General features: G+C 45.2%; 2 protein-coding genes across 4 annotated transcripts in view; one reads left to right on the top strand and one right to left on the bottom strand.

Annotated features, from left to right (window-relative positions):
* UBE2E1 (ubiquitin conjugating enzyme E2 E1) overlaps positions 1–10290 on the top strand; it is a 45870-nt gene extending 35580 nt beyond the window's left edge. For 2 of the 3 annotated variants that reach the window (XM_075143415.1, XM_075143417.1), the window contains exons 4-6: positions 1933–2065; positions 8223–8370; positions 9388–10290. In XM_075143415.1, coding sequence (XP_074999516.1) covers positions 1933–2065; positions 8223–8370; positions 9388–9485 — 379 coding nt within the window. In that variant the 3' untranslated portion in view covers positions 9486–10290. The remainder of the gene's footprint in view (positions 1–1932; positions 2066–8222; positions 8371–9387) is intronic. The other variant, XM_075143418.1, reaches the window with a different exon arrangement.
* Positions 10291–12755: 2465 nt separating this feature from the next.
* Positions 12756–26353, bottom strand: NKIRAS1 (NFKB inhibitor interacting Ras like 1). Its single transcript, XM_075143419.1, has 5 exons — positions 26288–26353; positions 25370–25463; positions 24550–24676; positions 17333–17574; positions 12756–14531 (listed from the first exon to the last, which is right to left on the bottom strand). Exons 3-5 carry the CDS (start codon positions 24641–24643, stop codon positions 14292–14294), a joined length of 576 nt encoding a protein of 191 aa, XP_074999520.1. The 5' UTR covers positions 24644–24676; positions 25370–25463; positions 26288–26353; the 3' UTR covers positions 12756–14291.
* Between the last annotated feature and the right edge of the window lie 54 nt (positions 26354–26407).

Below are 26407 nucleotides of genomic sequence, written 5' to 3'. Positions count from 1 at the left end.
TGGAGCGGTGGCTAAGGGTGCCCCAGAGAGTCCTTTTCAGTGAGTTTTCACAGTTAAGCTGGTGTCTTTCAAGAGGTAGAGCTTCCTGTCGAAATACAACGCTCTTCCAGTCTAATGCACAAGTGGTAGCTGGAGAGTACTGAGTGCCCAAATATATAGACCTGCATAGGACAGGGACAAGTCATTCAGGTGGAGCAGGATGCCAGGAGTGTTCAGGATGGAATGGCTTTTACTTTAATTTAGTACTGATCTTGAGCTGCGTGGGATTTTGTGTTCTGAGGAGAGAAATCTTTTCCTAGGGCTGGTGCATCACTTTGCAGAGAACCTGTCTCCCTTTACTGCTTTCTTACATGCTTCCCCTCCCCTGGAAGCATGTTTTTAGTCATAGCTTCGCTATTGTTGAACTACCTAGCACCAGCATATTGTGAACTTTTATTTTTAGTTTAATCTGAAAATAAAATTTTAGGTTTGATAACAGAATTAACTCCCTTTCTCTCCCCTGATACCCCTGCTGTCAAGAACATGGTTCACCTGCAAAGAGCAGGGGAAAAAATCATGTCTCTGATCACTGTTGTTATATCAAGAATTTATGTTTTTGTAATTGTATTTCTATTTGTAACACTGTTACTAACACCTACCAATTACTCTTGTTCCCTTCACATTAATCAAATGCATATTGTCATGTATATATTGAATTTATTGGATTGCCTTCTTTCTCAAGCAATAGTGCTCCATGATTGTTATAATATGAAAAGAGCCCTTTTTTTATCCTTCTGTCTTATATTAGCCTTGTTAAAAGAATGGGGGAAGAAGAGCAAGGCTGGTTTTCATTGTATTAGGGATGTTAAAATCCGGCCCCTTACAGAACAAGAGGAGAAGAGATTTCTGAAGTCATAGCATATCCATGATGGAAAAAGCTGTGTCAGCACCTCCCTTTATGCAAAGGGAGTTTTCAGCTCTGGCATCTTACAGATAAAATACTACCATAGCAGCACAGAAAGAAAGAGGTAGCAATGGAGTCCTAAACCATTAATGGCTTTATAGGTTGAGCTGTACTTAGAAATGCTCAGCGACATATGGCATGCTACAGAATAGAAGTGTCTGAGGATCTCAGTAGAACTAATTTTCAACAAGCAGACATTTGTGTTCTGCAACACCTTTAGTTTGTACTGCTCTTGGTGAGCTGCTGGCAGGGTAGGGAGAATCTAGAATTGGACAAAGCTGATTTGAGAAAACGCTGTTTTAATTTGACACAGTGATTTTAATTCCCCTTACAAAAGCAGTTCCACAATACAAACAATATCAATGGGATGAGTTCATGTGGCCTCATTTTAGAAATCAGTGTAGCAAAATTATAAAAGTGTAGAAAATTTTGACATTTAAGAGTATCATTGTGTATTTGGCTTCCTTCAATTATACCATAAGCCTTGGTTTAGCAATAATACAGGAATATATTTTAATTTTAAAGAACACACAAGATTAATAAAATCAACGTAAGTCCTTAATTTATTTAGTATGGTCTTTGATGTGGTACAGTTTTATTAGGGCTGAGCTGGAAGAGCCATTTCTGAAATACAGTAGGAAATTGTTCTTTGAAACTTAACTTTTCTGTTGTGTTGAGATTGTGTAGCGTGTTTAGGAGTAGTTCTGGGCAATGCTGCTCTTACAAATGTCAGGAGAGAGAAGCTGAAAACCATACTCCACCTCTAGTTTCTCAGCATTGCTAAGCAGTCTGAACACTGATAAGTCCGGGTAAGAGCTCTGAGATTTTGGAAGCATTCAATCTACTTTTAACCCCTGTCTTTACTTCAGGTGGTGTATAAAGTATAACACTGAAAACTTTTTTCCATATCATACCTGAAGAATGTAAGAGGTCGTATTTATTTGAACTGTGGTAATATTCCTAAACCATTTGGTTTTTTTATCTCTTAGCGCTGGCCCCAAAGGCGATAACATCTACGAATGGAGATCAACCATTCTAGGACCTCCAGGTTCAGTCTATGAGGGAGGTGTTTTCTTCCTTGACATCACATTTACACCAGAATATCCTTTCAAGCCTCCAAAGGTAAGAGACCTGTAGCTGACGTCTTAAGTCATGAATGCTCAACAGACCATCGAGTAGCAAGCAGTGTTAATGGAATGCAGCCCATTTGAAAGCCACTTTCTTTAAGAACAAGCTTAAGCTCATTTCAGACATTACATTGGTTTCTATTAGCTAATGTTAACAGCTTTTCCCATCCTCTTGATCACTATCTTAGAGCTTGTTTTCTTTTTCCCTGCTTCTCTTTATAAGAGGTCCTAAGCAATTAGTGCAAGCATCGGGGCTGGAGTGAGAAACTGAAAAGTAAATAAACTTGGGGAGAGGAGAAAGGATGCAAATACTTGTTTCTTAAACCACACAGTTATCATAAGCATAACAGTTATGTGTGTTTTGGCCACTGAAGTAGTATTAATTTTTCAGTTTTGTTGGGTACTTGTGTTGTTCACCTACCTGTACAGTAACAAACTTTTTCTGTAGGTGTGTTATAATTGTGAAGCTCTTATATTCCAGTGTTGTTGTGTTCCAATGCTACAAGGCAAATACCAGTGCAAGTGAATGTTATCTTGTGGTTCACATACTTGGCCAGAGGAAGAGTGTTGGATTACAAGAAGAGGTGGTTGTGTATACACTTCATGTTTGCCTTATATCTGAAAGCGTTTATGTGCATGTTTAACTTTCTACTTAGAAGTCGTTGCATTGATGAGATAAACGCCAATGACTACCCCATCTTCAGACTTTGGTCTAGTCTTTAGTAGAAAGGACTTGCCATAGTTCAGGCCATCAGTCTATCTCAGCAGAGACAATGCTAATTGGTCATACCAGACAAATTAATACAAGCTTCTCAAATTAAGGAAACTGACTGTTCTTGCTAGCATAACTTCAGGGTTTCTGGACCTTAAATTCTACCCCTAAGCTAGGGCTCTGATTGACAAGCAGCATGGTCTACCTTGGGACATCTCTAGTGATTACTTGCTGATGCCTGTCCATCCCTCTTTGGAGGTTCTCTGGCAGCACAGATGGTTCTCTTGTGTTAGAGTTTAATTCAGTTCAGAATAGTTTTTCATTATTTTGGTTTAATTTGTTTGCATTGGATAATTTATTTTTCAACCAACTATATGCAGTATCTTGTCATGAGCCCAGTAAGCATTTAAAGAGAGAGCTTTTACCTTCCCATGTATACTTTGCTACACCTCTGCTTTCTGTGCTACAAATCAGAAGCATTTATCGTCCCAGGCTTATCCAGCCTGATGCCTTACAAGACCATATCATAACTACTAGTGGTATTGAGACAGCCCTATATGCCAATTTCCCTGATGCAGAACGAAAGATACAGTTTTGTCGTTCCAGCTTAGCCCTGCTTTCTGCTCCGCACTTCTGACAGGGATCTCTTTGCCTTTATCTTTGGATCTAAACCCTCACCCAGATGAAAAGAAGGGTGGGATTAAAAAAAAAACAGGCAGCACTTAGTGAGGCCTTAAAAGACTAGTTTAGGGGAGATTCACTGTGTTGTAGCAGAGTTGCATTTAAATGGAGTCTTTCATCTAGCAGAGTCCAAGCAGGTTTACAAGCCACATATATGTATGGAAATAAAATACATACAGCCTCAGTCACATTGAGATGGGCTATCGGAGAAAGCATAGCAGTGCTCTAATAGAACGTACTTGTGCTACTTGGGTACTTCAGGTTTAAATGAAGAACATTTCTTTTGCTGAGAACCAAAGACTCTTACAGCTGCTCCTGTGTTAACACCTACGCTCGTGTTAATCAATGATAATGTAGAAAATATAATTATCATATTGCTCCTGCTTTATTCCCACTAATTCATTGATTTTGGATTGCCCAACTGCTTGCAGTGACTGATAAATGTTGTTTGTGGGTCATCTGGAAGTGGTAGGACTAATGTAATTACCATAGCCTTCCTATATTTGTCTTTTAGGGCAAGAAATAAAGAAACAGCTAGTTGAAACAAAACCCAGTGTATCATTTTGATGATAAGCACTAGTAGAGCAGTAGAGTGGTTGAAGGTCATTTCAAAAGCCTTGACCTCTGAAAGATTAACCTCTCTAAAGTGAAAGGACTAGTTTCCCTTGAATCTTCCTTTGTAAGCCTTGCAAGACCAGTGGAAGAAAACCTCTCCTGCCTCTTTGAGTCCTTGGTAATTCTTACGAGGACAGTCCCTGCTGTGGGCTGCCCCGTGGTGAAGTGCCTATAGTAGAACACATTTCATAACTGGAAAATGAAATGTCACTAAAGGATTTACCTTCTTAAATAAAGTGAAGTGAAACTGGTCATCCTGGCAGGCTTCCAAGCTCTTAGGAATATGCGTGAGAGACAAGGTGTTGAGGCATAGCCACTATTGACAAATGCTGTGTGGTTGACGAGCATCCTAGAGATGTGTGGTGACGGATATACAGGTGGAGCCTTAGAGGACTGGTTCTAGCTCCAGCTGAGGGTTTGATTCAGTATGTTGGAGCAAACTTTTTGGGGGAGGATGTTGCTATAGGAGACCCAGAGGAGTGTGCTGGAAGTGGTATTAACAGAATCCTGGAAGGATATGAAAAGATACTGCACTACTATACTTGAGGCTGGAGAAATTAAAGGTCTTAAAATTTGACTTGGAAGTGCATTGCACAGCACAAGGAACTTCAGTGGGAGAAATCTGATACAGGGACAGATACTGTCTCTCTCCTGTCCTAAATATATATAATGGAATTGTTCTGCATTTATTGAGCATTCCATACAACACTCTAAAGATGTTAGCGTTAATCTGTTCTCTGCTTTTACGTTTTCTCATTTTGTGTGGTATTCCGGTTTTGCCTTTGTTTCAGATTGAGTCAGGCACATGCTGGGTGGGCCTGGATTCAGGAGAATCCAATAAACAAGTATAATTAGAATTTAAGAGTTCAGTACTTAGTCCTCAAGATGATTGCTATTCTTTTGTAGTATTACAATGGACGTTTTCCCAAGAGTTACACTATAGTTGGGTTAGATTTCATTTATTGAGGTGAAAACAGTAGCTTGTGTTGACCTGGTATGTGCTTTGATCATTTGTATTAATAACCTCTAACCACTTCCTTCCCCCCACTCCCATTTTGCTGCTTGTGTAAATTAACCTCTGCTATCACTTCAGGGTTGAGATTAGCTTCTTTTATGTCTTTTCAAAAGCTATGCTTAAATCTGGGTAGTTACTGCGTTAATGTAATCTCAGGTGGGACATTTCCAAAGGATTGTTCAGTTACACTGTATTTTTCTGCTATTCCACATGCTGTTCTCTTGACCCTGAATACATTGTACTACCTTCCAAGTAACTCAGTTTCTCTCGGTTTTGGTCTGAATCTGCTAGCTTTATGTGATTATATTTTTTTCCCCTCTTTAAGATGTAATGAACATTTACTTTAAATATTTTTGTTTGTTTTTAAGTGGGCCTCCAATTCCTCCCCCTCTCCCAGCTTCATTTGGGTTCCCTGCATGGCTGGCTCTTGTACCATCAGCAAAAATTGTAAATGGCAAACAGCTGGACTACATGTGTCTAACACCATCCCAGTTCTGACTTGCTGCTTAAGTGAAAACAAACTTAGTTTTTTCCCACAGTGCTTTGGTTAGGTAGAGCTCCTCTAACTGGAGAAAACTGCTTTTGGTGCCATGGGTATAACCCTTAAGAATTATATCTTAAGGTTTCTTAAGGAACCATGCTGTTCTACAAATATATGGGAGTCTTCTTTCTTTCTCTCTTCCCCTCCTTCATGCATAATAATTAAAAAGTAAGTCTTATTCTTAAAGGCCAACAGGATTCATGCTTTGTTATCAGTTATTAGTCAACTGGACTGAGAGACTGCCTACAGAGTATTTAGCTTTTGTGCTCAGAATCAGGATTAACAACTTTCTGTCTTCACAATTAGAACTCTTGACCTCTTTGTTAATTTGGTCTGTATTGTATCAACTTGGAAATACTCCTCGCTTCCCCTTCTGGAAGTGCTTAATCTGTTAAAATTATTACTTCACCTACATTTAGAAGCCTTCTTGGAAGGAGACCAAAGCTGCAGGTCAAATAGAGAAATACTGAGCAAGCAGTGGGGCTGGGCTGAGGGCTGCTCGGGAACCCAAGGCAGAGCCATTGCCAGCAACTGCAAATGCCACAAACTTCTGTTTTGCCCTAAACAGTATGGGTTGGGGCAGGTACCGCAGAGTCAGATCCGCCCTCTGCTCAGGCTGATGTACGTGGACTTCCACATGACTGTAGGGAGTCATTGCTGCTTTTCCTCTGAAGATTAGATGATCTGAGAAACAAAGGTCGTTTTGGTTTCTTACCTCCTATACATCTAAGGTTACCTAGGTAGAAAGCAGCAGGGGTTCTTGGGTTTGGAGTTGCAGCTTGTTGCAGAAGGTGTGGGAGTGGGACACATCTCTGCTTTCTTGCAGACATTTTGCTATGCCCACCCATAACGTGCAAAAGTGTAGGAATTTGGGGGTTTTGTAGTTTGTTGGCTTCCTGTTTTAATCTAAAATCCAAGCAGCTTACAAGGAACAAAGCAGAAAGTCTCCCCAAGAGTGCAGTGTGGGTGTCTCCTGTGTGACAAGTAACTGCATTTGCAAGTCCGAAAATAGCCCGTGTGCTCTGTGCATCAGGAGCGTTCTTGGAAACACTGCACAGATGCAGTGCAAGGGGACACGCCAGGCACTGGGTTTTGTAGCTGTGTCACCCCACCCCGTGCCTGCTCCCCAAGCCTGCGAGAGGGAGGGTCACAAGCAAAATTTTTGCATCAGAAAGACGGTAGGAAAAATGAGGGTTGGCTGGCAAGTTTTATGTGTGGGCTGGTCTAATCTCGAGAGAAAGCACTAGTGTGTTCTTGTCGTACCACACACTTACCGAGTGTGTTTTGCAAATACCCTCGTGACCTATAAACAGACAATAAAATTTGTGGGTGTGAGTAGCTGACAAATTCTGAGGATTTAGGGCATGAACCTGCTAACCTTTATTCACACAGATAATCCTAATTCATGCAAGTTCCACCAAATTTGTTGTCGCTGTTCATCCAGTGAGTTGGAGTAAGGCCTTTCTGCAGGTCACATTGTATTCTCCTGAAAACAGCTTGTGGTGCTTTTGTTTTCCTTTCGCATAACTTCTGTGGCAAGCTGCCCGGCTCATTCACATCTCCCAAATTTGAAAATAATAAAATCCAACCAACTCCCCCAATTGCTGAGCTCTTAGAAGTGATGCGAGCCGCGATTCCACGTGTCCTGGCCTGCCTGGGTGATTTTACAAGTCCTTGGGGGCCTGGCAGGAGAAAAATGCTGGTACTAAAGCCCCAGGCTCCTTTGCTGCTGTGAGCAAAAAGACAAAAGGTAATAAAAAAATAATAATAATAAAAAACAAAACAAAAAAAACCAAACCAAAAAAAAAAACAAAAAAACCACGACCTGGGTGTCACAGCGACCATAAGCACCCACGGCTGGAAGCTTGGCCGTTGTTTTGCAGGGAGACGGCACACGAGCTGTCAGCCGTGAGCCCCTGCCCAGGCCCCAGCGATTCACCCCGGGCTCGGATAAGTCACCCACGCTCTGCATTCGGGTTCCCTTTCCTTCGGACGGGAAACCTGCGCCGCCGCCTGTCGCGGCGGGTGTAAGGCCGCTCAGGTGTACTCGGAGGGGCTGGGCACGGTACTGCCAGCCACGCGCTCGTGAGGCTTCTCTTTAATTTTTATTTAAAATCGGGCTCTTTTGCCTCCGGTATCAAAGATGCGTCCGGGCCATATCTGTTATTTCACCCTGGAACTACCGGTGGGAAACGGCCTTTTAGTGCAAGGCGGCTGCGGTCGCCCGAGGCGGGGTGTCGGGGGCGCGCTGGGGAGCCCGGCCGTTCCCCGCCCGGCGGACCGGGGCGGCCAGGCCCGGCGGGGCCGGGTGCGCTCCCGCCAAGGGCCGCGAGAGGGCGGCGGCGGCCCGAGGAGCCCGGCCCCGGAGCGGGCGCTGGCCGGAGGGCCCCGCTTCGCCCCCGCTCCCCCAGTCATCCTGAAGCCGAGCCGAAAGGCCGGCCCTTCGTGCCCTCTTCTCCGCCAGCCTGCGTGGGCCCTTTCCCTCCTTCAGTTCCTGCTGCCTGTCACATCGTTATGGCAGCTGAGGTCGTGCGTTACCGCATCGCCTCTGGCGCCCCAGCACAACGGCTAATAGCTCTTTCTTGCAGGTAACGTTTCGGACAAGAATCTACCACTGTAATATTAACAGCCAAGGCGTCATCTGCCTGGACATTTTAAAAGACAACTGGAGCCCAGCATTAACCATTTCTAAAGTTCTCCTCTCCATCTGCTCCCTCCTCACAGACTGCAACCCGGGTAAGTCCCCTGCGCGGCCACGCAGGCCGCCTGCCGCCTCGCACCCCACCCAGCACCCAAATAACATGGCCCTCCTCCCACCCTGTTGGCTTCGGCCAGCATGGCTCTGGCCTCCAGCGCAGCACGTTTCCCTCTCCAGGGCAGCCGGAGAGGGGCTGGAGGTGGTGGAGGTGATACACCCTACCTGCCTGCTGTTCACCGCTCCTCAGGCTGACCCGCGAGGAAAGCGGCGGTCCTCCTCCTGCACATGAAAACTCCTTCCCCTTCCAAACCAACTCTGGTTTTGGGTAAGGGTTAAACACTCTTCGCTGGTCTGTAGGACTGTAGTAATTCAGTAACGGAGCTAGAAGAGCCACAAACGCAGTTCTGAAAACAAGGGGATTAGCCTTTTACTTTCCATCATCCATTTAAAACCAGTGACCAACTATGCCACAAGGAGTCCTCGCTGCTTCTCTAACCCACCCATTATCCGCACCAGTTAAGAGGAATATGTCTTGGTTTCCAAAGTCAATTTTACAGGTTGTATTTCTTTATGTGTCTAAAGATGAGAGAAACACCAGATTTCACACTATATTATGTATAATAAAAATAACCTTGTTTGAAAAATAAAACCTCGCCTTGAGACCTGATCTTTCCTAGAAGGCAAATTTATATTGATACAAGTACACTTAGCAATGAGTATGTCCCAGGGACTTTTAGAAGGGGTAAAATAAACCTGAAACGCATGAATCGGTGAAAGTCCTCAATAATGCAAAATATGATTATTGGATTGTTGTCTTTTATACTCCTTAAAACTTTAATTGGCATTTCGCTCTTTATTAAGTAATAGATTAAGTACATCACCATAAATACACACAAATTAGTGAAGATACAGACCATCAATTCAGTCTATTTAGAGTGTTGCAATGTACCTTACCTGTGTGATTCCCGTGTATTAAATTCATACTCCAGCTTTATTTTTAAGTTTTTATTCAATAACTTGTCTGAAATAAGCAGTTGGCTTTCTTTTCTTTTCAGCTGACCCCCTGGTTGGAAGTATTGCCACTCAGTATATGACTAACAGAGCAGAGCATGACAGAATGGCCAGACAATGGACCAAAAGATACGCTACATAAATTGGATTTTCGTCAAACTCTTACATTATTCGTCTGTGATGGAAAGAGCTGCTTATGATTTTGAAGGGGTGGGGGGAGGGAGGGTGCTGGTAAAGAGTAGGGTATTTCTATAACAGATTTTATTCAGTCTTTTATTTCCTAAGATTTTGTTGTTGTAACTTAAGGTATCTTGCTACAGTAGACAGTTAGGATTGGGAATAGCATATTTTAAGACTGTAATTAGTTCAGCAATATTAGCTCACATATAGTACCGAGAAGAATGTAAACTTCTTAGACTTCTTTGGTTTTCAGTTTGCTTGCAATATGTAAAAGATTAAAACAGCTTAATTTTGTACAGGTACATATGTTGACATTTATGTAAAAGTCCTTTCAAGACTCTACACACTGTTTTTGCTTTTTGTTTTGTTTTGGGTTTGGGGGGTTTATTTTGTTCTGGGCTGGGTTTCTTTTTTTTTTGTAAAAAGATGTCGGGATTGTTTTCCCCTATGGAGGGCACATTGGTATTTAACAAATCCTTTTTAAAGACTGTCATCTCATGATCTGTGATACAGAGAGGTGGATATATGGCCTCATATATGAAATGAGAAGTAGTTAATGTATTATTTTATAAGCCAATCTATCTTTGTGAAAAGAATAAAGGGTTTAATCAGGACTTATGGTAACCTGTAGTGAAATACCTTAAGCTGTTTAACTGTAAGGCGTGGAATAGGAGTCACTCAGTGGATTGGTTGTATGTTGTGGGCTACTTAAGTCTGCATTTGTTACTGTGCTAATAAAAAGATGTTTAAAAAAAAGAAGAAGAAAAGATTTCTGCTTAGTGCCTTGCTTTGTCATTTTGCCAGAACAGTGTCTCCCAGTACGCTTTGAGGATTACAGTATGGATAAGGACAAGGGAGTTCTGCAGGTGAGTGCACTGACTGCTGCTATTTTGGGAAGACACTTCTAAACAAGCTACAATGAATGACAGCTAAGACTTTTTCAACGGTTTACTGCGTAAGTGTTATGCAGGCTGGCACAGCCCGTCAGGAGGCAACCTGCCGCCGAGTCCACGCTAGTTACTTTTTAGCTTAAGTTTTCACAGCATTGGCTTTTCAGGACTGGCACATTATTTGAAAGCACAACTGGAAAAGTGTAAGAGATCTGGAAGGGAAACAGGCAGGAGGTAAAAGGAAGAAGAGAATACCTTCATGGTTTGCTGATGGAGTGGTCTATTCCCACTTGGAAGAGGAGAAGGAATCGTGTCCTGGTAAGCTAGCAGAAGACACCTTAAAGGAGAGTAAAGGAGGCTTAATCTGTAGATCCTTTAACTACCTACAAAGATTATCTCCTAGAGACATGGTGTTTACATTGAGGTGTGTAGCAACAGGGCAGTTAGTTGTGGATATGGCATTTTTGACCACTCCCTTAAGGTAAAGGCCGGAAGTATAGATGCATTTTCATATGGCAAGTACTTCACCTTGCAACATTCTTCTGAGCGCTGTGTGGTCATCTGTGCTCTCAGATTTATTTTGGTACTCTAAAATAAATTCTATATATATTTGATTTATATATTCTCCTCCTATTTATATATAGATCAAATCTAACTTGGTCCAAAGTAATCTGTTAATTAGAGGTACCTTTCTTTTGCTGGGTGATTGTGGGTAGTAGTATGTTAGCCTCATCTGCTAAACGGCCTTCTTTTGGGACAACGTATGTTTTGGTGTATGAGCTCCCGCAGCTGTTTGGCTCAAAATTATTGGTATATAGCTACATCACACCAGGAGCATCTCTGGTAATTCTTTCCTCCTCCTCTCTGCTGAGTGAGGAGGTAAATGGCTTAATCTCAGTAGATTTTTGTCAGCTCCTTGCTTCATGCTACCAGGACATGCCAAATTAGCTGTTGTAGCTGGCGGGGGGGGGGGGGAGCTGATTTGGGGTGACTGATCTGCACAGTGTGTATTCAGCAGGATAGACGTTTAAGAGGAACAGAGAAAGATGGTCCAATTTACTAACTTTTTAATAATAATTTTTCTCCATTATCTTTTGAAGGAACTGTCTAGTTCTGTAGTAGGTAAGTGATCCCAGTGACCTAGGACTGGTTTTGAGTCAGTGGAATAGTGAGAACAGAATACGTGTCCTGCCCTTTAGCTACTATATTATACCCTGTACTTTACTTATTAACCCTATGTAAAACTGTACTACAGTGAGTTTCATTTTGACTCAGTACCAGCCACTGTGTGTAGACTGTTTGCAGAGGAGACACTACATTTTCCATCACTTGTCTATAAAATACTATGGTATTTAGAAAAAGCAATTGATTTGAGTGCTTAAAAAGCATCAAAATAAGCTTATGAAAGAAAACAGTGGGTGGTGGTTGTTTATGTGAATGCCCAAAATGATCTAAACTCGTTTCTATTGAATTTAACCAAATCAAAGATAACGTGTTTGCCTTTACATAACCTGTTTGGAAAAATGGCCGTAGTCATTCAAGAAGATCCCTTTTTCTCTTGTCTGTCTTAAAACATTGTCAAGTCCTGAGTGTCCAGAGGAGCGAGTGAGCAAGCTGATCTCGCACAACATGGCTCTGGCAGCCTACAGGAGACATCAGTCTTAGCAGTGGAATTGGCACCGAGTCTGCGGGGTGCAGAACTGGACAGGAACCAGTCATGTCCGTTCCTTCCATCTCCATGCATTTTAAGTTAATTCTGACTTGTCATCCCTTGGCTCAAGAGTCAGCTTCAGTGACGATGTGCAGTTAGCAGAGGTCTTCGGTTATTTTGATCAATCCAAAGCTGAATCAAGTCCCTTCTTCTAGAAGAAGGGTTCTGCAGAGCTGAAGAGGAGGAACGTAACCAATTTCTTGGTGAGAGATTGCAGCGAGGAGGTGAACCGCTGCTGCTCTGAAGTCACCCCCACTTCCCAAGCACGCAGGCAGATGCGGAGTCTTCTGGGTAGGGAGAAGCCTTGAGTACACGTGTGTTCGGTAGGAAATGAGTGAGGAGGGAGTGTTGATCTGCAGAATCGCTGGGGACAATGACTATTACTAGCCAGGTTGGGGGAGGTCATGCTATAGTGCTTACTCAGCTGCAGTGTTGCAATGGAAACAATTGTATGTTTCTAGTAGGGCATTACAAGAGCTTGCTCATTCATAATTGCTCTCTTATCTTACTCCTTGGCCACAGCAATCCAAACTATATTGAGCAAAGCACATAAACAGTTTCGTCTACCTTCATTATAAAGGTAGGAATACCTGCTTAATTTTTAGTGAATTGTACTGCTGCTCTGATATTAGTAATGCTGACGGACTTTATTTGTCAGTATTCAGGAAGAGCAATGCTATAAGCACACAGCTTAATTGTGATCATTAAGCACGCTTAATATTTAGCAGTTGTGATATGACAGTGCAAATATTGCTTGTGGTTTTGCTGACTCACAGTGAAATTCTCAATATTTGTTCAAAACAACATTCATTTAGTGGAAAATGAGGGAACGGGGTTCACTCCCTCTCCCCACTCTTTTCTTCAAATACAAAGAAAAGCTAGTATCAATTAGTATAAGAGGTTGCTAGAAGCAAAAAGCTGGCCACTCTGGGAACGGTTGCTCATTCTGTCCCTCTATATCCAATTTTGTTTAGTTTACTGACAAGCTGACCTAGGACAGCAGATTCCTGCAGCACGGGTTTACCAGCACGAAGAGTCAAATACAGCACATCCAGTTGTGCTCCTGCTGCTGGACAACGTGCGGCGTATTAAGACCAAGGCCACGCGTACAGGTATTTCTGGGCATTTGCCATGGGGATGTTCCCAAAAGGCAGCCCCCTACATGTCCTAGCCCCCTCTCACAAAGCAGTACAGCACTTTGTACCGGTTGTTATCTGGCCTGTAGCTTCGTACCGAGGGTGGATTGCTGCAGCTCGGCTGAACGGCTGGGTAGGAGTATTATGCAATGCCCTAAGCAGAGCCCGGGCAGTACCCCCTGCATGCAAAATTGCTCTGTATAATTTCTCAGTAAAATTATCACCTATGTGAATGTGACTGATTTGTACTGGACATGCTGGAACAAAACCACATACAGCTATGTTGTCCTTCAGGTCGCAGTTAAATTAATGAGTGCTCTGAGAGCTTTTCTGGTTTGTACAAATAAATTCCTGAGCTGAAAGCACTATTTGCCAGACTTTGCTGACAAGCTTCCTGTCGGGGTAGATCTGTTCTAGTATCTCCCACAAGATTTGTTTGGGTTTTTTTTTCTTTTTTTTTTTTTTCTTCCAGACACTAGCAGAATTTCAGCAGCTAAATCTGCTGGTAGTTGTTCCTCCTGTCCCAAACCCTTCTCCTGCAACAACACACTGACCTCAGCCTCCTGCAGCATAAAAAAGCCCTGTGGCCCTGTTTAAGGTCAAGGTAAAAGGACTGTTGCCATTTCAAACATATCTTCTCTCCAAATTGAATGCTTTATTGCAGCTAGTACTATTTGTGACTAGAGGCTATAGATCTGCAGGGGGATTGCTTAATGATAAGCTTGTTGATTTGTCTCTCAACATGGCTGTACCCAGGCATAGTCAAAGCCCCTGCTAGAGAGGCATCCACCTGTCCCTCCCTCCTCCATAACCCTTGTTGCAAGATAACTCCTCTCATAAGTGCTTTTTAAGGCTTTTACCACCAGTGACTTTTTCAAGCCAAGACCATAAGAAGGAAGGATACCTCTTAGCCATAAGCTTGCTGATTTATTGCTGAATGAGATTATTGCTTTAAGTGAAACTGTGAGAAGCAAATGGCACAGAAAGGACTTGGGCTGTAACCTGGCGGCAGCAGACAATGATAAGGTAGCTTAGTTATCACAGTTATTCCCTTTGCTTTTCCTTCCAGGCAAGGGAAATGTTGATTTGTTCTGGGACTGGGAGAGTTTGCTAGCTAAGAAGGTGAAGGGCTCAAGCAGTGTTTTCCGATCTGTCACAGTCACTTCCCACAGTCTCACTTTCTCGGCCCTTGCCCATTGCTGTGCTGCTTCTGTTTCCACTTGCCTTTGGTCCAGGAGGTCAGTTTTGTTTCCCAAGACAATAACTGTTACCTATAAACAAAACAAAAGGGTGAACTTTATACAAAAAGCATCCACCACGCACAATGCTTTAAAACAGCAGGCAAGTAGCAACACAGTTCAGACCTGTTCTTTAACTTAGCACTGGCACAAGGTAATCTGTGTGTAGGTTGGAAGATCAGGGTCTGGGATTTGAATTAGCCTCATCTACTTGTGGGCTGGGAGCTGGTTTTAATCATAGGGTATGCAGGACTTCCCCTTCTCCCCCCGATAGCTTGAAGGGAAACAAAACCCAAGAGAGCCAAAGTTGAACAGCCCTATTCTCCGTTTACTTGGCAATTGAGCTGCCCTAGACAAATGATAACAGCATGACATCTGAGTAGGTCAGAGCAGCGGATGCTTGAGAGATGAAAAAATGCACAGCAGCAGAGAAAGCCTGGATCCCACAGCTGTGGATTTTGCCCAGCTTGTTTTTTCCCAAGCCCCAACCTGCAATATAACTAAAGCCAACACTGCCACAAGGCAGCCTGTGCAAGCAGCCCGGGCAGGCTGCCGGGCAGGCTGAGCTGTTACCCGCTCCCGCATGCACGGTAAGCCACGAGAGGGACCTTAGCGGACAGTCTTCTGTCGCTGAAAGGGTCAGATAAGCACCAGCACCATGCTCTGGGAAGCAGTTTCAAGAGTAGCGGTTAGCTAACTAGAGCAGCACAGCTGTATCAAGTCAGACCCTTAGTAAGGATCAATCAAGTGACATCTGATTCACCGAGACAGTACAGCGTGGCTGAGCTCAGTGGCCTGCCCCCGTAGTTCAGTTCTAGAAAGTGCTGAAGATAGTGCTGGTCACTTAAAGTTACTGCTCCTGCCTAGTTTAAGTTAACCATTTTCTAAAAATGTTTTACCAGCATCAGCTCTTAGGGGAAACCATGCCTATATTTGTAGTTCAAGGTCCTTAGTGAAACTCTGGTCTCATCTCTACACTAGTAGTTTGACAAAAATCAAGTGGTAAAGTCCTCTCTTGCTGATGATTTGGGGTTTTTGCTGTGGCCACACCTGCTTGCTCTTTCCTGTTCATCAGGCTAACTCCAGGATGTCTTCTGTTTCTTTCCAGCTAGAGATGTTTGTCCTGTTCCTGTAAGGTCTGAGGCTTCCTTTCTTTTCTATAGCAGCCCATCCATGGTGTGGGGAAAAACTGTTTTTCCCTCTGCGAAAGGCTTTGAAAGAAGCTATAATCTTCATATGCCTTTACCGCATGCTCCAACTGCATTTTACCTATGGTTAAGCTCTGTCAGCGTGAGAGAACACAACCTCTATTTAGTATAAAATTTGGCCAGGCTTTAAGGTGTGTGCTGGAGAGCCCCCACAGCCAGCAGAGGCAAGGAACCAGCCATCACTGCTTTCTGTCATCTGCCACACAACAGGGGACTGTGCCACTCAACAAGGTGAAGTTCTGCCCGCTCAGAAGCACCATGTGTGGAGATACATCCCTAACTCAGTTACGGCTGCATTCTAGCAGAGCCCAAACTTTAAGCCTTCTGATGCTGTCTTAAGGTAGGACTCCTGATCTCACCTTCTACCTGCTTCAAAGTATATTTTATACGGACTAGAAATCACAGGAATAAAACTAATTTATCCAGCTTATTGTGGGCACTGCTTTTTTGACTATGTTATCCTCAGTCAAGATCACAACTTTAAACTCTCCCAGAGGATAAGCAAATTGGCTGTTTTCTAAAATACCTGCATGCAACGAGAGAGAGTTCTGGCAGGTAACACAGAGAGAGGGACACAAATCCTGTTGGGGCTGTGACTCCCTTTCCACATTACAACAGGCTGTAAAGTAACAAATGGGGGCCCTCACAAAACGCAGCACCTGGGAAAAATTTCCTGCTTGTCCACCTTTCCTTGCCCTGCAGGGGAGTTATGATTGACTCCTGTATCCCTGATATACGTGACAGTCTGCAGCTCATACCAGCCCTACCAGCTAACATACCTCTCCTGTGACTGCACATTCGGCTGCTGTCAAACTTGAAGCCTGCCTTCCTCCACCACCCTATGTGCTGTCAGTACTAAACAAGTTACATTTTCGGGAAGTCTCTCCCTACCATTATCCAATTAATTCTTCATGCACTTTTTTTTTTTTTTAAACAGCATAAACCAGACATTTGGAAAGCTGTGGGCTAAAGACATTTAACAGGGAAAACTACTTGAGAATATAAAGATACTGTAAGAAAAGCCATAATGTTAATGCCACATGCAAGTTATATTTGTTTAGCTAAGCTGGAACACTGTCAGCTCAAAACACTAGCTGCTTTCTAAGGGAAAATAGAGCAGTCATTTCACACAATTGAATTGATTCAATATGGTTGTTAAAATACATTAAAGCCGCTTTGCCAATTGACTGATGTCTGGGAGACCCATTGTCAATTACACTAGTTTGTAAGCCATCAAGTACATGAATACAAAACAAACAAAGATAATGCCCTTCGTTATTTTTCTATGCACTTGACTTCCCGTGTACAATACCTAAAAAAACATATGAACTGCACTGCTGTAGACCATATGTTTTATTAGTCATAAGTGTCCTGGCTGGTGCATTCAGCTAACTGAATTTTAGCTGTAATAGAGGAAATAAAAACGCATTCTTTTGCATGACCTACATGGCATGTGAATTAGGCTTTCCCAGCATGAGAAAGCTTCCTTTTGCTGGATTGCCCAAGGCTGTGGGTACATTAATTTTCCTTTGTGTGAGAGTTTTGCAGAAACAAAATCTATGCTTTGCAACCTTAACTTCCTATCACCGATACACTGATAAGCAGTTAAGGCGACCATGCATTTACCTCCTTTTTGTCTCTAAAGACGTCGATCTCCTTTTTGAGCAGTTCGACTCTTTGGAAAGCTTCGAGGCTGGTCACGGCGTACACGAGAACGAAGCCATCAGCAACAGAGAAATAGTGTTTTGGCAATTCTACGCCCTCCTGCAGACCCCTGGTGTCATAAAGCCGTAACTGTTCCTTCACGCCTCGGTCTGTCTCCACCGATGCCAAATACACATCTTCCATTGTGGCACCCTCTTCTAAGCCTGTTTTAAAACAAGCAGGGAAGTTCAACTGGTGTAAGTACAGCACCACCATAAGAATTATTTGCAGTACAGCAGAATTTTACCCCACAATAGCTTTCAGTGCATGTTTTCCAGAGTGACTTGACCTGGACTCGACCTTACCTGACATCCCCATGAAGGGCTGTATTCATAGATCGCTGCACCAGCTATTTACAACAGTGACACTCCTGTGCTCATCTAATTTATAAGCACATGATTATGCCTGTAAAATTAATCTATACAACATGCATTTTCAGGATAGGATAAGATATACAGTTCTTCCCCCAGGTTCCCAAACTCCAACCACCCAGTGTACCAGTTCTGTGCCAAACATGCTGCAAATGGGCCTGCCCAAACATACCCTTTTGGAAGAACAGCCAAGGAACACCGGATAGTCAAGTACTAACATCTCGAGCCTACTTCTTTGCTTCATACTGAGCTGGATCACACGGCAGAAGCAGGAGCCAAAGAAATAATTCTGGAAATGAGTGTGTATTGAAGGTACAACTAACCAACAAGTGAAATCAAGCCAGAAAGGGAAAGGGATGTTTGCATGCAAGCAAAGTTGCATGCTATATTTACTCAAATACACAATCCCTCAGGGATCTAAAATGATTCAGATTTGCTAATAGGAGCAAGCTCATTTACTGCAAGGTAAGAGCATGCACACGGTAACAAGCTTTCATATATATATATAACCTGCTCCATGGTAACTATCTGCATACTGGCTCTCCTTCCTCTCCCCCCATGGTAAATGTGAGGTAATTCAAAGCAGTTTACTTTGAACTAATTAAAACGTTCTTCACCAAGCCAAACCTCAAAACACATAGATCACCTTAGCTTCGTAGTCACCTGGATGCAGATGCGTAAGGTTACAGGTCCCAACAAACTATGTATAGTGGAGCTGGGCTACTTTCAGAGTCAGTTTTAAGTATTCATATAAACCTTTTGCGATCCACGTTTTTGCCTCCACTGCATTCCTGTATACATGAATCGTTTGCCGTTGAAGGGCTACAATACTGAGCACCGCATTATTCTCTTTGTCTGCCAAAAAGAGACCATATTAGTGCATTGTTTAAGAAAACACAGGGGATTATCTGGCCTGTGAAAATAAGGATTTCGCTATATTCAATGACACTATTCAAAATACTTCACATTGACAAACAAGCTAAAGCATTCCACCCACGCTGATGGTTTCCCATGATGTATGCAGCATTCCTGTGCAGGAAAGTGGCACAAGCTGTTCTTTTTGCCCCTCTCTGTGCAGACTTCATCGATCAAACTCTTATTAGGTTTGCAACGAATTAATTTATCTCGCCTCCAAATATAGCCATGTTAACGTGCGACAGCAAAACTGAGAGCAGAAGGACAAAACAAAGGTTAATAAAAAGAGGAAGCGCGAAGGCATTCCGTGCGGTTGGAGAATGTGTTACACGGGCGTTTTTGAAGACTAAAGTAGGTAATAGAGCCCTTTCTGGTATAGGACTGTTTTTTTTCCTGCTCTGCTTCATTGCATTGTACAGACAGGTCAAGGAAATATCTAGCATCAGTAAATACTGCGTCGACAAGAAGGACTGAACCATAAGTACCTAAGTTTTCTTTTTAGAAAGCAATGAATAATGTACAGGTTTTTACCATCAAAATGCTGCACTATAATTCAACAGTCTTTAATATATTCACATTCTCCTGAGACAGTCTCTTCTTAATAGTATTAAAAGTAGCAGTGAAAATTACGTTTTTAACATCCTACTTGAAAATGAAGAGGAAAAATTAAGATCTGGGAGTCAGCAGAATAGAGCAACAAATTTTGATGTGAAATGGGGGGGGCGCTTTGGAGGGTACTGGAATTTATGCATCAGTATCAGGTTCCAGAAATTTCACCTACGGACACTAGGGGAGGGAGTATATGCAAGTAGATTCCTAAGCAAAGACAGGTAATTTTTAGACATAGCTGTGTCACCTTATTCTAGGCCCCGCTTCCAAAGCCCAGGCCGCGTGCTAGCCACGTCTTGCGGGCAACGATATTTACACTTCTTGTTAGTACCTTCCCATTCACGCACTTTCCCAGTCTCCATTCAAACATCTGCCGGGCAAGTTGTTGCATGGAACTAGTCAGGAAAGCCCAGTATCCCAGGAAGGTGTCTGGCACCATCCCATCCTCCCTGTCACAAGGACCCCAGTTCTCCTTTCCTTCACTGGCATCCCCAGGCGTCCTCCCACCTTCGCTACCTGGCTGAGCAAGGGCAGCTTGTGCTGGGGAGTTACTGCCGCCAGCTCGAGTAGCTTTTCCTTGGAGGAGAGCATTTTCGTGGGCCTTTTCTCTCTCTCCTGCTACCAGTTTTTCTAAATTTACAGAAATGTATTTTGAGCTATCTACTGCTGTGACACAGATGAACGGGCAGATGGAACCAGCTTTCAGGTTCAGAAGCTATGGGGGGAAAGGGGAACTAACAAGACAGTGAACAATCTCGCGGTTTCTTTGGAAACTAAGGATGAAAAAAGTTAAGGAGGAAAGGGAGGAATAGATAGGAGGCTGACATCATTCTCTAGGGCCTACTTAGCTGGTGCAAGTCTCGAGAGAGGCAGAAAAGTCTTCATCTATGTTACTGGCTGCTGCCACAGAGGAACTGCAAGGGGAAGCCTCCGTCATAAATTGGGTGGTGTTTCAACCCCTGGTGGTTTCCCAATGAGGAAAAGAAAAGGTTCAATATACTAATGAATACTGCACACTCAGGCTAGACAAGGCAGAGATATTGCAAATACCAAAATAAAGCAAAATTTGATGGATGGAATTTCAGAAGTTCCCAAATGACTCTCGAACATAAATGCAGTGCAAATTTTGTGTCATCTTGAGTACTTTTGAAGATCTCCTATGTAATCTCTCCCTCCCTCTTCCCAGCAGGAATTTAGCAAATAGCTCCTAAAGCCTGCTATTGCTTGCGTTTCTACAACTCCAGGATAACGGGCTTTGCTTACTTAGATCTCAAACAACAGTGTATCAGAGGATCCCTGGCTTGGAGAAGAGCTGGACAGGACTCAACAGGAGCTGGTCTATTTAGATTTGGCTGCTAGTTAAGTACTGGTCCCACCAACCAGTAGCCACAGTTGTGACCCTCAGTTGCATACATTCAGCTGCATTTTCATCCATTTCTAAAATATAAAGCTGACTGCAGCTCTGCCAGGAGGTAGTTTTGATTTAAGAAACAAAGATGTAAGAATGCATAATTTGGTTAATTAGCCTCCACATCTTTGAGCTGTGAAAGCTAAAACCCCAAATCCCTCCAGCTGAGACCAAGCGAGGCAAATTCTCTCTCATTATGGGTTCTACCACAGCAATATATGGTGTTTTCATTCCCAGCTAGTAAGATGATTTGAAGTAGCTGCTTATGAATAACCTGACCATACCAGCTATTTATGCAGCCAGGAGGCAGAGATAAGGAAAATCGTATTTTCTACAGGAAAAGTTCTCATCTCCCCCTGCTTAGCTGACAAGCTTTGCCATAGGTTGAGGGGCCAGAGATATTTTAAGGCAGAAGGAAGACTCCCTTCTGTGCCATCACTAAACAGGAGCACTGTTTAAGGAAAAACACTTATCCTCTTTGCAGGATAGGTGCCAAAGTTAAGCCAGCAGCTTTCCTGTTAGCCCTCTCAAGAGAGCTCAGGCCAAGCAGTGCCAGGTACCACAGGTATTTAGTGGGACAAACTTCTGCTGCCAGTCAAGGACCCATTTCATGACCAAGGAGAAAAGACTGGCCCCTCTTTCTTCAGGACTGCAACAGAAGGTGGAGGATTTGGACAAACACAACATTGAAGCCACAAAAAGAGAGATCGTCCTAGGCAACATATACATACATGCAAGCCTTAAAAACTATTTGGCCTGACCTATGGCAATATAGTCCCTGTGTTACTCAAAGCTAAATCTGCACCCATTTCAAACATCTCCTTTCAGGTTGTGTTTGATTCCTTTTCTCAGTTTAGCCAGAGAGGCTGCCGTGCAATACGTACGTTACTTTACGTGGCTCTGACAGCATCTCTCATCTTTCTGCCCTCTCCTTTCTCATCCTAGGGCCCAGGCCAAACAGCCCCTCTTACAGTTTTAAAAGCCTAGCACAAAGCCCAGTACCACACATTCTCACATGCTCCAGGGACATAGATATTCCTTTTTCGGGGGTATTCCTCCCTCCCTACTAATTTTTCCTCTGACCTCAAGCAATCTTAGTGCCATTGCAAGAGTGCTAGCTGCTGACCATGTAAGCAACTGCAGTACTCAGGGACTTCATCCATGACAAGCCAAGGAGAGCTGAAGGCACACATTTTTCTAGGAAGAAAAACACAGCGCAACTGGGTTTACAGCACCGTCACCAAGCACGCGGTCAGGAGCACGGGCTCCAAGCCAAGAGCTTTATATAGCAGCGTGAAACCTCCAAGGACACTAATCACTTCCCTGATAGCAGCTGTGCCACCACTCCTTTTTACAGGAAAGTCAACAAGAGGCACATTAGCACTGACATAGACTCGGGGCTGATTTACTGCCAGGAGGAGACCCCCATGTCAGTGGCTGGGACACCTCGGAGGATGGCACCAGACCTTGGGCTCTGAGCCTGCAACCAAGTTCGAGCACACCTCTTGTCACCGGGAGGGGGATGTGGATGCCCTCGGGAACAGCGAGACTCGGTGCGTTGGCTCAGCAGTCCTCCCCACGGCACCCCGTCCCCTCTCCCCGTCCCTCGGAGCGGGCGCAGAGCTGCTCCTGACGTCAGTCAGGAAGCACAGGTTTTGAAACAGCTTGTGTCCACGCTGCCGTACCCGGTGAGCTGCCTTGCTCGTTGGCTCTGAACAGACGGGCTTTCAGCGAACACACTAGTCCTTTTCGCCTCCTGCCAAAAAGGCCAGCAGCCAAGATGTACATGTCAGCTTTCTGGAGCTCACAAGCTTTAGGAAACAAGGATTGAGATTCAGTAATCATGTTTTAAGCGTAGAGGGGCCAGCCGTGCAATGGTAGCACCAGCAGCAGGTCTGTGCAGTTTAAAGCTGCTCAGCTGAGGAGCAATCACGGACTCGCCAGTCCTCAAATTCTGTTCTTACCCAGTGAGACCCTCACAGTGGTGTCCACAGTTTGAGGGTTAAATCAACACAGATTGGAGCAGTAGCCAAAGATCTTCTGGAAACCATTTTCACCACACTTCAGGCACCCTCTGCCAGAACTGCCCATGGGCTGAGGAAGAGGCAGGGGGGACGGTGGCCGCTCAGCAGGACAGCCAGAAACACCAACATATCAGTCCATCCCCCAAAATGTGCCTGATGGCACAGGCGGGTGATATCGAAAGCGCTGGGCTGTGGCCGCTCGTCCCTTGCGGCTGCAGTGGCTCCGAACGAGCCCTCTCTTTACTCTGATCTTGACTCTGCTACTTGCCCTCTTTCTCCAAATATCTTGGGAATAAGATTTGACCAAAATCATAAAAAACGGGAGGCTATCTTCTTCCTTCTCCCCTTGCACCCCCCCTCCGCTATCAGCTGCTTCCTCCCTTACTGCTACCTCCGCAAAATAAGAGCAGAGCTGCAGGAAAGGAAAACGGATCTTTTTGAGAGAGGAGGGGGAAAGTCTGCATTGCGCAATGGCTGAGCTGGAGCGGAGCGTCCGGGAGCGACAGAGGGACACCCGCAGCTAAACCCCGGGCACGAGGCCTCCCTCCGGTTATGTCAGCCAGTATCCATGACGTTGTATAATCGTGTACATGGCTGGTTCCATAAATAGCTCCTCCGATCAGCAACACCCGAATATCCTTCCTGCCTGGGTTACTAATCGGAGCTCGGGCAGGAAGCAATGCAAGGCAATACGATTTAAGCAACGTGGCCTTGCTCACACTGCGCGGGTGTCTGTGACAATCGCCAAGCACAGAGGAGAGGCAGGTCGGTAGCAAAAGGAAAAACCTTCAGCCTGCAGGTTTTGCAACCTTCACGCTGAAAGCTACACGGGGCTACGTGCAGAGGGCTCTGTAGGATGCTGGAAACAGATGTTGCTGCAACATTAGAGGAAATCCTCCTTTTAAACAAGGCTATTAGCACGCAGTTCTGTATCACGCTTTGCCAGCAAATTCCTCCCATCCACACACGTTAAAGGCACAGTGCCTGCAATGCACCGTTCTAGAAATCCTAATGTTTATCCAATAACTTACCCCAACATTTAATTTACCGGCCCAAGGAAAAGGTACAAATGGACTAGACATCTGTCAAAGCCCTGAGATTCACCCCTGGTGCCACCCCTTGTTTCTGGGTGAGGCAGGAATAATTCATCAACCTGCTGATCATTGCCCTTCCTCTCAAAGCCAAGTCATGTGGAAACAGAGGGAAACAAGCCAGCTTTGCCTTCGTTCCCTCTCTTTTGTGCACAGCAGGACTCAGACATCCCATGCTCCTCTCTCAAGTCCATTTTCCACGGGAGGATTTCTCTGAGAGCCAAGAAACTCGGCCCTTGAAGTTCAGCACAGAATGTGGGACCTAAAGCAGAGCTGTTTTAATTTTCAGTGCTTTGATTAAATATTAGCCAAAACCAAGCAAAATAAAGCTTTAAGAAGATGGAACAGAAGTCTAAACAGTCTCTCCACTCATCACGTGATATCTATTTATTTTTCAGGCATCTACAGCATCTTTCAGGGAACGAGATATTATGTAAATAGGCAGCAAGCACATCACCTACTTTCTGTGTTTGGTTTTTTTTTTCACGTATTTTATAACTGGGAACATCACGGAAAGGGTTCTTCTCCATGCCTCTTTTAAAAATCAGTAAACAAGGGACGACGAATTTCAAGAACTGCCCAGAGATGCAACAAAAGCACATTAATTTCCTCCTTCACCTCAGTGCAGTTCGCAGTCCTCGGTTACTGCTTTTTGGAGGCCCACACAGAAACAGATCCTGGAAAAGCAAATAATCCCCCCCAAAAACTAAAAATATCTCACCAACAGTATGCTTTCCATAGAGAAGCTGCTCCAAAATCGCAGTCTTTCCCACTGAGGCCATTCCGCAAACCACCACCTTGTAGCCCTTCCCCATCTTTCCCGAGGGGGCAGAGTCAGCAGGCGAGCCCTGTGCAGACACAGGAGTCCGTTAGCCTGGCGCGGTGGCAGAGCTCGGCACCAGGCAGAAGCAAAGCCCCCGAAAGGCGAGAGGCAAAACGCGAAGCAGCGGGTGACTCCGAGGCACAGCTCCCTCCCAGGCGCTCACCAGCGACTGATATTTTTAGGACTAGAGTTTCCTCCCACACCATTTTTTAATGCTGCCATCGGTGCCAGTGCTTGCCTGCAGCCTCGACACTCGTCCCACCGGGCTCGAGGAGACTGTTTGCGAGTGCTGAAGTGCGTGAACCCTCTGGGGCAGTGGCTGTGCTTGTTGGCGTGTGTGTACACTGCAAGACTTGCGTTATCGGGCTTCGTGTTTTTGCTGCGGGCCTGACGGAATCTGGTGGTATCAGGATGGCTTCTGGAAACGCGACAAAACGGCAGTTCCTGCCCTTTGATTTCACGCACAGAAAGTTTCTAGCTTTTACAGATTAGGAGCTAGAGAATAGGAGCGTTAAAGGCAGAAGCACAGGAAAGCAAATGCAAAAGCAAGTTTTTTGGTCTGTTTTAAATCGGTTTGGATGGGCAGGGGTTGGTTTTAGCAGGAGGTCCCCAGAAGCCAGGGGCAGTTCCCTCTGCAAGTGAGCCACGGCAGGGCGGCAGGCCCTGACTCTCAGGTCGCTGTTTGGAGCAGTTTGCCACAGAGCGAGCCAAAGAGTACCTTTTTAGGACCAGGAGGGGCTGGCGTTGTCCTGTTTCGATTCCAGTTTAACTGGGTAACGCTTCACAAGCCAGGGTGCTCTGCAAAGCATACACTGAAAAACAGAAAAGTCACCCCACAGCCGCAGGGTGACCGGGGGGGACTTTCAGGCAGGGAAAGCCTGATTCCCATTTTGATTCCCCGGCAGGGCCCGACTCCTCCACAGCAGCCAGAGAGGGGGACAAAAGCCTCCTCGGCACCAGGCCCCTTCCCTGTTCCTGCAAATTCACCTCTGCGGGCAGGGAGGAGGCGTGCAGGGGGAGGCACAGAAATGCCGGGGCACCCGTGCGTCACCCTACACAGGAGGGACATGAGCAGATCGGGCTGGGGGACCTGCCGGCACCGACAGCAACGGGTAAAGCCAGGGCCTCGGTCCCAGCATCGGCTGCTCCCGCTCACCTCGGTGGGGAGCCCCGCTCCGGGAGCCCCCCAGGCCTGCAGCACCAGGGGGTCCCTGGCGCCAGCCGAGGGCACTGCACTGCTCCCCCCCCGCACTGCACAGGCCTTAGGGTTGGGTTTAGGCCTTTTTTTTCCCCTTAGGATTTATGATTTCATTTTGTGATTTTTTTTTTAATTATTATTTTTTAGGATTTTTTGAGGGTTTTTTTCAGGATTTCTTTTAAAGTACTTTTTTTTTAGGTCAGCCCCCCCCGCCCCGCCCCAATCCCTGGCTAGTTCGGGGCTCTTATCAGGGGGAGGGGGTGCTTCAGAGGATGCCCCGGCTTGCAAAGCCCCTGCCCCACGGCCAGCCCCCCAGCCCCGCAGGCCCCCGGGCCGGGCCGTGCCCCGGGCGCACCCCCGCCTGCAGCTCCGCGCGCCCCCGGCCCCGTGCGCCCCCGGGGGCCGCCCCCCACCCCCCGCCCCAGCGCGAGCGCGCACCTGGGCCGAGCTTCCCACAGCGCCCCATTGAGCCGCGCCGGCCTGGCGGGCCGAGCCCCGCCCCCTGCCGCCCATTGGCGGGCGCGGGGGCCGGGCCGGGCCGGGGCGGGGCGAGGAGGG

This window comes from Calonectris borealis, chromosome 2, assembly GCF_964195595.1.
Source record: "Calonectris borealis chromosome 2, bCalBor7.hap1.2, whole genome shotgun sequence".
NCBI lineage: Eukaryota > Metazoa > Chordata > Aves > Procellariiformes > Procellariidae > Calonectris > Calonectris borealis.
Note: the sequence above shows the minus strand (reverse complement) of the source record. Positions and strands in the feature narration are given on the sequence as shown.

Bases quoted from the DNA above. Each gene is read 5' to 3' on its own strand.
- NKIRAS1 (XM_075143419.1), bottom strand. From the start codon at position 24,643: ATGGGGAAGGGCTACAAGGTGGTGGTTTGCGGAATGGCCTCAGTGGGA. The intron at 17,575-24,549 runs GTGAGATATTTT...GTTTTAAAACAG, and splicing joins CTATGGAAAGCATACTGTTG to GCTTAGAAGAGGGTGCCACA. The intron at 14,532-17,332 runs GTAAATGCATGG...TTTTGTTTATAG, and splicing joins TCTTTAGAGACAAAAAGGAG to GTAACAGTTATTGTCTTGGG.